The sequence below is a fragment of the Carassius auratus genome, chromosome 5 (genome assembly GCF_003368295.1).
Source record: "Carassius auratus strain Wakin chromosome 5, ASM336829v1, whole genome shotgun sequence".
In the NCBI taxonomy this organism is placed as follows: Eukaryota; Metazoa; Chordata; class Actinopteri; order Cypriniformes; family Cyprinidae; genus Carassius; species Carassius auratus.
Window position 1 is genome coordinate 5,603,488 of NC_039247.1, and position 12,600 is coordinate 5,616,087.

Below are 12,600 nucleotides of genomic sequence, written 5' to 3' on the forward strand. Positions count from 1 at the left end.
AGGCTTTTAGATCATGTCAAATTAGAACTTTGTGCTTGATCAGACTCTTCTTTCCCACAGGACATCCTGCTGTTCTGTTGGGCGTATGAACAGGAAGAGAGGCCCAGCTTCTCCAAGCTCGTAGAACTACTGGAGAAACTCCCGAAACGCAACCGTCGCCTGTCTCACCCAGTACACTTCTGGAAATCAGCTGAGTATGTGAAATGAGCTAAGCTAAACTCAAAAACGGCTGTTTATATAAATAAAACCGCAAACCAAACGTGAGGTAACATTCAAATGGAGTCATGCAGCGTGACTGAGAGAGTCGCTACTGGATGGTGCATGTATTTAGCGACGTTTCCAAAACGCAGTGATCATTTAACATATTTAGAGCACACAGTACTTTCTGGTGTATCATTTGTACATGAAAGGGAGATGTTTTCTTCTTTTTTGTTGTTTTTTTTTTTTGTTGCTAAATGTATGTTTGATCTGTTTTGCATATATCAACTGCTTGTGGTTATTTTTATTATCTTGAATGAGTCCTTTCAGTGGATGTTGTTTTCTTTCGTTGAATCTCTGCAATGCATTTTTTATAAAAAATAACTAAAACTAGAGTTGTTAAAGCTTTTGTCTGTATTGTTTTTTTTTTTTTCTTTCTTTCTTTCTTTTTTGAATTTAGTCATTGGATGAGTTTTATTTATTTTATGTTTTTGATTGAGAAATGTACCCTTTGGAGTTCTTTTACACTTGTTTGTTTTCTCTCATTCACGCTGTATCAGTGTTTCTCAGAATTCCATCCTGTCGTCTGAATTTTCCGAACTCAAAGGGAGACGTGTATTCCGAGAATGTGAAGACTTTATATTTCTTCTTGTCGCGTTATAGCCATCACTCATTTACTTGCGTGGTCAGCATCTGCTATATAGAAAGACGTTGTTCGTGCGATGGCACCGTAATGGAACGTGCCCGCCGCGAATCGAGGCACGCATGTATATTATCGACACTTGAATTGTATCATGCCTAACTGTGACAAAAACAGATTTACCTGGGGGTAAACTGCTATTCCTGAGCCTACAAAGAAAAAGGGATAGATATAACAGACTGTATCTATCACACTTACAAAACTTTTCTTTTCAGTGCATACTTATGAATGTTTTAGCATAATTTAAAGCTTTGCATTGTTTATACTAGGCTATACATTGTCATATTGTAGAGAATATAAAGTACCATGAGTAATAGTGCACTATTCAACAAGGCGGCATTTGTATATTATTCTAAAATACATCTCATTAATTTGAGTGTTGCATGTTGCAAGTTCTGGATTGTCCATGTCCACACGGAACGGTGATCATGTCAAAATGAGTGTTGAGGTTGGTGTCGCTAGCTATGGCTTAAACCGAACCGCTATCCCGCTTTCTCCACCATGCACTCTGGGTACAGACAATCTTCTCACTTGTAAAGCCATGGGTTTTGGATCATAAATGGTGCCAGTGCTCACAAACTTGTTGCTGCTGTCATTTTCAAGTGCTCAAGTATGTTTTAGGATCACAAAAATACAGATGTTGTCAAGTGGGCGTTTATATTTGTATGGTCGACCGTTTTTACATGCATGAAAAAATATTTAGGGGTTTTGTCCCCTCGAGTACAGAACCAGCTTAGTAGTTTTACAAACTGTGACTAAATACAATGACGGCGTATGTGAGACACTGAGAAAGTAATTCAAAATGATGCTTAAAGTCTGTTTCAGGCCTAGTAAGGCACAATTTTAAACCTGTAAGTAAATAACTGCTACAATGTTTCTACACATTTATTTTTTTTTTAAACTGGGCTACGAGGACGTGTAGGGACAGTGTTTTTTCACTGGGAATTATGGGAAATCGTGAGATGATGGGATCTTGTTAACAACCATTATTAGCAGCTTCCATATCAGGCCTATTTAACAGGCTGTAGATTTTGCTTAATGATCTGTTGCTGTAATTAATATTCCAATCACTCAATCCGACCTCATTGTCATCTATTATATTTCTGCTCCATTATGAATGTATGAATTGTTCTGCGTGTGTGTTGTCGTTGTTGTTGTTTTCTCTTCCTTTTTTCTTACTATCCATCCATGCATTTTCTCAGTGGTCGCTATTTATCAACATTTCTCCATCGCTCTGGTTTACGTTTCTTTCCTGAGATTGTGTGCGTGTCTTCGCAGATTTCTTTGATTGCCTCCATGACTGAGTTTTTGTATTCTGTATTTGTTGTAAGCATATATAAAGCTTGTATTTACTGATGCCTTATGGTCCATGGCTTAGCGACTGGTACACATCACAAGCTCTTTCTTTGCACTCATCATTTTATGAAAATATATGAAAATAAAAAGGTGTTGACTTTTGCTTTTTGTTCGTCATTTCTTTTTGCTCCTTGTCATGATTCATGTTTTATGTTGAAAAAAAATCTATATTACATTATGTAAAAAAGTTAAGGAGTTACTGTAAGTAAATAATTATTTGATTGTAATTATTTTAACGATTGTGATCAGGAACAGAATAAAGCTTTAAAATCTTTATCTTAAACTAAGATAACTTTTTTTTTATCCAATCACAGAAAAAAAGTGATACTTCACCATAAAATGAAAACTCTGTCAGCATGTATAAGTTTCTTTCATCTGTTGAGCACCAACAAATATATTTTGAAGAATGTGGGTAAGCGAAGAGTTGATGGTAGCCATTGACTTCCATAGAATGGAAAAAAAATGGACTATGGACATCAATGGCTATTGTTAACTGTTTTTGTTGAGCAGAATGAGATGAGTGTGAGTAAATGATGACATTTTAATTTTTCGGTTGAACTATTTTTTTAAAACCTTTGATGTATATTGTTTTAATTCAACTAAATTTCCCTAACACTGGTAAGGATCCACATACAGAGCTAAACCATTATATGTACTTAAAGAGAATCATGAAAACTCGTTTTGCTCTCATATCATTCTAAACTATGATGGGAGAGAGAGATCAATTCGCTGCAACTTAAGAAAGCACATGCAAATTGAAAAAACATCAGCAAATGAAGAAAACATCTTCATCAGTTTGACAACACAAGTGTTGCAAATCATCAAAACACATGCATATAAGGAAACCGCTGCAAATCATCACAACACATGTATATAGCGAAACGCACTGCAAATCACCACAACACATGAATATAGCGAAACGCACTGCAAATCATCACAACACATGCATATAACGAAACTGCTGCAAATCATCACAACACATGCATATAACGAAACCGCTGCAAATCATCACAACACATGCATATAGCGAAACGCACTGCAAATCATCACAACACATGCATATAACAAAACCGCTGCAAATCATCACAACACATGCATATAGCGAAACGCACTGCAAATCATCACAACACATGCATATAACGAAAAGCACTGCAAATCATCACAACACATGCATATAACAAAACCACTGCAAATCATCACAACACATGCATATAACAAAACCGCTGCAAATCATCACAACACATGCATATAACGAAACGCACTGCAAATCATCACAACACATGCATATAACGAAAAGCACTGCAAATCATCACAACACATGCATATAACAAAACCACTGCAAATCATCACAACACATGCATATAACAAAACCGCTGCAAATCATCACAACACATGCATATAACGAAACGCACTGCAAATCATCACAACACATGCATATAACGAAAAGCACTGCAAATCATCACAACACATGCATATAACAAAACCACTGCAAATCATCACAACACATGCATATAACGAAACGCACTGCAAATCATCACAACACATGCATATAACGAAAAGCACTGCAAATCATCACAACACATGCATATAACAAAACCGCTGCAAATCATCACAACACATGCATATAACAAAACACGCTGCAAATCATCACAACACATGCATATAACGAAACGTGCTGCAAATCATCACAACACATGCATATAACGAAACGCACTGCAAATCATCACAACACATGCATATAACAAAACCGCTGCAAATCATCACAACACATGCATATAACAAAACCGCTGCAAATCATCACAACACATGCATATAACGAAAAGCACTACAAATCATCACAACACATGCATATAACGAAAAGCACTGCAAATCATCACAACACATGCATATAACAAAACTGCTGCAAATCATCACAACACATGCATATAACAAAACCGCTGCAAATCATCACAACACATGCATAAAGCGAAACGCACTGCAAATCATCACAACACATGCATATAGCGAAACGCGCTGCAGATACTTCACAATACATGCAAATTAAGAATCAATTAATGAAGCATTGCAAATTCATTTTCATTAACCTTGAAATTATATTTAGCTGAGGATATTAAAGTTATTATTCAGCTTATTCAGTCTAATAATATCAAAAAGATAAAAGAATCTAAAAAAAAAAAAACATCTTTCAGTTCACCAACAACTCCACTGACCAGTAGCCACTGCACGATAAGCAAATCCAAGCCAGGTCTGACACTTTTTGAGGTTTCCTCAAAACATTTCCACTGTGGTCAGTGCTATTTGGAGCACTTTTGTTAATTGCATGTGCTGTGAGGATTTGCAGCGCATTTCGCTATGTTTAAGTGTTGTGATGATTTGCAGAGCGTTTCGCTATATGCATGTGTTGTGATGATTTGCAGCTAGTTTCATTATATGCATGTGTTGTGAGGATTTGCAGCACTTGTGTTGTCAAACTGATGAAGATGTTTTGTTTTTTTGCTGGTGTTTTTTCAATTTGGATGTGTTTTCTTAAATTGCAGGGCGTTGAGCTATCTTGGCCACGGTACTAAACCAAGATTAGAACATATGTTCTTTGTAAACAAAAGGTGAATTCTGAATAATATACTGGTCTCTTTTTCTTTATGCACCTTTTCTGTTCCATGGCAGAATGCGAATCATACGTGTTCGGAATGATATTTGATACAATTAAAATTTTGGGGTGAACTATCACTTTAAGTATCTGGGCAGCAGACACCACCTCACTGCAAACATCAAATATAACATCTTTATTGGCTAGTCTTCCTAATAAGAGAATGATCTGCTCCTGTTGCCCAAATTCTTCCCTCGTCTGATAAGTTTAATCAGGTCAAATCACTGTTTAAAATGTGAAATGAGGTGAGCCTGAAACTGAATCAAACTGAAGCTAAATTAGCCTACATATATATATATATATATTTTTTAATATTGTTTATTAATATTAATATTTAATTAAAAATGTGATTAATGTTAAATTAAGTATTATGCTTCAAAAATATAATTATAATATATAATACATTTTTTATGCACACATAACCCCTCATCTAAGTACAATTAGTTAAGTTAAAAAAGCCTTAAAAAAACACCTTGTCAAAAATCACATAAAAAGTGGCCTGAAGAAATTTGTGGAGAACAAACATGACCTAAAACCTCCATGAAGAAGCACCTCTGAGATCCTCAAATTACAGGCAGATGAACTAATTGAATTCCCTGGATCAGAGTCAGATGTGGTTAGTGTTTAAGTCCCATGGAGTACTATCATGAAAGACCATAAATTGCCAAACCACACAAGATTCTTAGCAGGGGATCCTGAATTGAATCAAGAGCAGTGAGCAAATAAATCTTATGGTAAAGGAAGCTCAATTGGATGTTGTAATTAACTATCTAGTCCATGGACGTGCAGAGAGTTCCTTGAGGCTGGGGTTCAAATCTAAAACAGGGGCAATGTAAAAAACAAAAATTTGAGATCAAAAGTTTGGATACATTACTATTTTATATTTTTTCAAGAAGTCAATTATGGTCATCAAGCCTGCATTTATTTGATCAAAACTTTAATATACTTTAAAATAAATTTAATGCAATGCTGATTTATTATCCATGTTCGAAATCTGTGATAATTTTTCACCTGTGATTCTTTGATAAATAAAAAATGTAAAAAAGGCAGCGTTTATCTAAAATGTAACTTTTGTAACATTATACACTACCTTCAAAAGCTTGAGGTTAGTAAATCATTTTTAATTTTCTTTAAATTCTTTTAAAAGAAATTATTTTTTTTCAGCAAAGATTTGTTTTACTGATATAAACATTGATATTAAAAATTGATATTGTTAGAAAACATCTCTATTTTGACTAAATGTTGTTCCTTTTAACTTTTCATTTATCAATGAACCCTAGGCCAATTTCAAGTTACAAAAAAAAGTATCTTCTGAAGGATCATGTGACACTGAAGACTTGCTGATGATGCTGAAAATGCAGTTTAGCATCACATAAATTATATTTATATTATATTTATATTTAATTTTATATATATATATATATATATATATATATATATATATATATATATATATATATATATATATATATATATATATATATAAGTTTATTAAAATAGAAAAAGAACAATTTAATTATTTATTTTAATATTAAATAAAAAGCAGGCTTGATGAGCATAAGACACTTTCATAATGCTGTTTAATTATCAAAAATGTTAGTGTAATGAAGTTCTTTGACGTCACCATTTCGCCAGCCTATGCGTCAAACATCAGGCCTGTGGCACTTGGGCTTCATTATTTATGATAGTTTCATGAAATAGTAAACTTTGTTTTAGTTGCATATCTCCGCCATCTTGGATTTCCGCCGGTCTAAAGAGATCCCCATTGACCGACTAAGCATTGACGCTGAGCCTCATAATCAGTATCTTAAATAATTACATTTTATTGTCTTTATTTTGTCATAAAAAAACAGTAACATTTTGAAACATTTTTACTATTTAATATCCACTCCAAGCTTTTGAACGGAGGTGTATAAAGTCACTTAGCCTACCTTACAATTTCTCTTACAAGCTTAATGTAACACTAATTATGTACTTATGATGTTAAAATAATTATTTGAATTAAATACACATTCATTAGTACCCCATCTAATTAACTAATCTAACAGGTAAGATCATTATTTAATTATTAAATAAATTGCATATTAAATAATTATGCTACCATGCATATTTGTATGCTCTGAGAATTGCGTTTTTTTTTTTCGGGCTGCATTTAAAAATACATATATTTATTGGCATCAATGGTTCCATGAAGAATCTTCAATATTCATGGAACCTTATCATTGCACAAAAGGTTCTTTAGATTATCAAAATGTTCTTCAAACGTTGGTTCCATTATGACATTTAATGCAAAAAAAAAAAAAAAAAGCTTTATTTTTAAGAGTGTATTGAGTTTTTTCTGTATTTTACATGGGAAACACTATTTATATTACGCTATTGGTATGACAGAGTTCCATTTAATTTATCATGCTGACAGCAAAATAAAGACAAGGCGGCAGACAGCAATGTGGCTAAGTTTTAAAACGGAGCTTATATTTAGAGACAGAATCAAAATCTGTGTTCTGTATTCTGTGTGTGATGTGTTAAACTTGACCTTCTGTCGAATTGATTTGAACCTTGCTTTTCATCTTTTCTCTTCTTTCCACGTATAATTTCTCACTCATAATGAGTCTGTTGTTCTGAATGAACTGGGAGGCGCTAACTAGGCCTGAAGGTAAATGAAATATCCAGCTCAGTTTGCACTGAAAATGAACATTTTCACTCCAATCTAAAGGGTGTCCAGTCACAGGTACTGTATCAATATATGCCTTTTCTACGTGGGAGGACTTTCTGACCAATTTCATGCTCCAGATGTCTAGATTAAAAGTCATATGCGCAGAAGAGTAAAGTTTTTTCTTTACCTCGCTAAAGCGCCCACACACTTCACTGAGCTTGTGCTGATTAGTCACGAACTTGGGCCAAAAAAGAAGAGAGCTGAGAGAATGAGAAAAGGTTTGATTCAAAGATAAGTGATAAAAGATAGTAATACTGAATTGTACAGCAGGGTGGAGATCCACTAGCAATGACAACGAAAATGCTTACACAGACTGTTACAGTGCACAAATGCAGACGCATATCCTGTGGCTGAAGCATTGCAAACGCACTGTCCTTTTTATTAATGTTACTGTAAGAATGTTTGTTTACATTACAAAGTCCCGTTTTATATATATATATATATATATATATAAGAGGCCGGAAAAGTTAAATGTCCATATAAGGATCAGCTAGAGGACCAATTAGCAACTTATTATGGCAATTGGCAACATGATTGGGTATAAAGTGGAAGTGAGTGGCAGTGTCTCTAAGAAGTCAAGATGGGCAGAGGATCACCAATTCCCCCAAATAATAGTGGAGTAATATCAGAAAGGAGTTTCTTAGAGAAAAACTGCAAAGAGTTTGAAGTTATCATCATCTACAGTGCACAATATCATCCAAAGATTCAGAGAATCTGGAACAATTTCTGTTCATAAGGGTCAAGGCCGGAAAACCAAACTGGATGCCCGTGATCTTCAGGCCCTTAGACGGCACTGCATCACATACAGGAATGCTACTGTAATGGAAATCACAACATGCTACTGTATTGGAAATCACAACATGGGCTCAGGAATACTTCCAGAAAACATTGTAGGTGATCACAATCCACCGTGCCATTCGCTGTTGCCGGCTAAAACTCAAAAATGAAACCATATCTAAACATAATCCAGAAGCGCAGGCATTTTCTCTTGGCCAAGGCTCATTTAAAATGGACCGTGACAAAGTGGAAAACTGTTCTGTGGTCAGACAAATCAAAATTTGAAGTTTTTTTTGGAAAACTGGGACGCCATGTCAAACGGACTAAAGAGGAAAAGGACAACCCAAGTTGTTATCAGTGCTCAGTTCAGAAGCCTGCATCTCTGATGGTATGGGTTTGCATGAGCGCGTGTGGCATGGGAGGCTTAGACATCTGGAAAGGCACCAGTAATACTGAAAGGTATATCCAAGTTCTAGAACAACATATGCTCCCATCCAGACGTCGTCTCTTTCAGGGAAGACCTTGCATTTTCCAACATGACAATGCCAGACCACATTCTGCATCAATTACAATCTCATGGATCCGGGTACTGAAATGGCCAGCCTGCAGTCCAGATCTTTCACTCATAGAAAACATTTGGAGCATCATAAAGAGGAAGATGCGAAAAGACAGTTGAGCAACTAGAAGCCTGTATGGGCCAACATTCCTATTCCTAAACTTGAGAAACTTGTCTCCTCAGTCATACAATACCTAGTGAGCAGCCTTGCTGAGTGTGGCAAATTTCATAACTTTCAACAAATTTCACTTGGATCATCGGTGCTTGGCCATTGATAATGTCAATATAATGTTCCATAAACCTTACTTTAAAAATGGTTTGTCCTAACATATAACCTAAAAAAAAGAAGTAAAACGTGTGAGACTGCTCCCTGTTAGAATGAATGTTGAACTAGATGAAAATAAAACATTAGGTTTTTTTTTAGTTAATGTTTGTTTTATTAAAAGTGACAATGTTTTTATGCTTTAAGCTTTAGTTAATAATACAAATAGTAATTTGCTTCACTCAAATAATGATCTTGAATTTTTTACAAACACCTCTGATTCCATTTGTTTATGTTAGCATGTTGCTAAGCAACAGCCTTAGAATTAAAAGATGTTAAGATGTTGCTCTCTATGCTTAACAACAGGTTTTGTGTCATATCCATGCATGTGATGCCCTTAAAGAAACTTCTAGCTAGGTAGCTCACTAGGTTTTGGAGTTAATGTGTTTGTGTGTATTTTTTAATGTAACCCATCAGAAACGGAAGTACCGACATAATTCCTCATGCCGGTTTAATTTGATCTGTTTTCCTTTTCATAGGCTGTAACAGCGGTGGTTTCCTGTTCTTCAGAAGGCCTTTCTCTCTCTCATGGTCTCATCTGGACTGCATTCTCACACCAAATCAAGCCCTGGACTGAGGTCTTACCTCATCTGTCACATGATAGGAAATCTTGGCACTGGCTTCCTGTGATACTTAGGATGGATGGACTGAGTTCAGTAGAGAGCCCTTGCTTTGTTCGTCTATGCAGAATACCTTTCGTTAGATTTTGATTTAGGTTTTAAAAAGAGGCGACATCTTCATCGTAATCTGTACACACAAAGTCAATATCTGCCCTCTATTCCAAACATGTCTACTATCAACATCACGGTGATTCTGGAGATGCATTAAAGGTGAAGGTGAATTTTTATATTTGAATACTTTAATATACAGGTTAAATAAGTAAAGACAAGCTATTTGTTGCGTGATTTCCCGGTGTACCTTTCCAAACATTTGCTCTGTTTTTTTGATTGGTCTGAAACAGCAACATTAATTCAAACAATGGAGTGATTTTGTGGACGAGGCACCTGTTTATCTGAACAATCGAATGCAACAGTGACTTGACAGCCATGACTCTGGACGTATTTTACTCATTCATTCCCTCCATAGAGATTTCAAATAATTTTTAAATAGGGCCTTGAACCAAATCAACCAGCTCTGAGATGAATCACACTACCATATCTGATTCAAATGAAAGCTATTAGAAAATAAGAAAACAGGTAAAAGAATGTGTACTTGATTATTTAATGAAGTAAAAAAGGATGATGCATTGCAACTGTCCCAGCAGGCACACAACGTCCTAAGACGTTGATATTTGGTAAAATTTTGGTTGCGACGTTGGGTGACCAAAATTTAATGTAAATTCAAATGTCAATAAATAGATGTCCAATACCAATGTCAGCTGATGTTGATATTTTGTTGTTTTTAGGTTGTGTGCCAAAATCCAATGTTAAGTCAATGGCAAATTGAAGTCAAATATTGACTTCAATCTGATTTTCATTTTCAACCAAAATGAAACGTCTATCTGATGTCATGTCCAATGTCAACGTGACATTACATAGACGCCTGGTGGCTGCTGAGGTACAACAGAACCAGAAATAAATCAAAAGTGAAAGTAAATACATTTTAGTATTTCAAATAAACACTGAAGAAAATATTAAGAATAAATATTTCTTGAGCAGCATATTAGAATGATTTCTGAAAGCTGATGTGACATTGAAGAGAGGAGTAAAATTCAGTTTAGACATAACAGGAATAAATTACATTCTAAAATACAGTAAAACAAAACATTAATTTTATGTTAAAATAATATTTCACAATATTACTATTTTACTCAATCTAAATGTATAAATGCACACTCGGTGAGCATAAGAGAATTTCAAAAACATAAAAAGAAATAAAAAAAAAATGAATTTTTGAAAAGTAGTGTACAGGTGATGGACATATAATTAGAATATCATCAAAAAGTTGATTTATTTCACTAGTTCCATTAAAAAAGTGAAACTTGTATATTATATTCATTCATTACACAGAGACTGATGTATTTCAATTGTTTATTTCTTTTAATTTTGATGATCATAACTGACAACTAAGTAAAATCCCAAATTCAGTATCTCAGAAAATTAGAATAATACTTTTTTAAAGAAATCTTTAAGAAAGGATTTTAAGAAATCTTGGCCAACTGAAAAGTATGAACACGAAAAGTATGAGCATGTACAGCACTCAATATTTAGTTGGGACTCCTTTTACCTGAATTACTGGAGCTATGCAGTGTGGCATGGAGTCAATCAGTCTGTGACACTGCTCAGGTGTAATGAGAGCCCAGGTTGCTCTGATAGTGGCCTTCAGCTCTTCTGTATTGTTGGGTCTGGCATATCACATCTTCTTCTTCACAATACCCCATAGATTTTCTATGGGGTTAAGGTAAGGGGAGTTTGCTGGCCAATTAAGAACATGGAAACCATGGTCCTTAAACCAGGTACTTCTAGCTTTGGCACTGTGTGCTGGTGCCAAGTCCTTTTGGAAAATGAAATCTGCATCTCCATAAAGTTGGTCAGCAGCAGGAAGCATGAACTTTAATCAGAGATAATAACTTTGGACCAATCAGCAGCAGTCCAGTCCTTTTTGTCTTTAGATGCTTCTGAGGCTTGACACAAGGAATGCGACAGCTGAAACCCATGTCTTGCATACGTCTGTTCATAGTGGTTCTTGAAGCACTGACTCCAGCTGCAGTCCACTCTTTGTGAATCTCCCTCACATTTTTGAATGGGCTTTTTTTTCACAATCCTCTCCAGGGTGCGGTTATCCTTATTGCTTGTACACATTTTTCTACCACATCTTTTCCTTCCCTTCGCCTCTCTATTAATGTGCTTGGACACAGAGCTCTGTGAACAGCCAGCCTCTTTTGGAATGAACTTTTGTGTCTTGCCCTTCTTGTGTCAATGGTCGTCTTTTGGACAACTGTCAAGTCAGCAGTCTTCCCCATGATTGTGTAGCCTACAGAACTAGACTGAGAGACCATTTAAAGCCTTTGCAGGTGTTTTGAGTTAATTAGCTGATTAGTGTTGGGCACCAGGTGTCTTCAATATTGAACCTTTTCACAATATTCTAATTTTCTGAGATACTGAATTTGGGATTTTCCTTAGTTGTCAGTTATAATCATCAAAATTTAAATAAATAAACATTTTAAATATATCAATCTGTGTGTAATGAATGAATATAATATAAAAGTTTCACTTTTTTTTAATGGAATTAGTGAAATAAATCAACTTTTTCATGATATTCTAATTATATGACCAGCACATGTATGTAAAGTAGATTAAACTAGCAGAAAAAAAAAAACATATAATCAAAA

At 35.0% G+C, this 12,600-nt stretch overlaps 1 protein-coding gene across 3 annotated transcripts in view; it reads left to right on the plus strand.

The window, feature by feature from the left end:
- The window catches only part of LOC113072224 (kinase suppressor of Ras 2-like), an 86,871-nt gene extending 75,864 nt beyond the window's left edge, over positions 1 to 11,007 (plus strand). For 2 of the 3 annotated variants that reach the window (XM_026245296.1, XM_026245304.1), the window contains exon 21: positions 61 to 2,356. In XM_026245296.1, the coding sequence (XP_026101081.1) occupies positions 61 to 207 (147 nt within the window). In that variant the 3' untranslated portion in view covers positions 208 to 2,356. Of the gene's footprint in view, positions 1 to 60; positions 2,357 to 9,748 lie in introns of those variants that run through there. The other variant, XM_026245298.1, reaches the window with a different exon arrangement.
- The last annotated feature ends 1,593 nt before the right edge of the window (positions 11,008 to 12,600 follow it).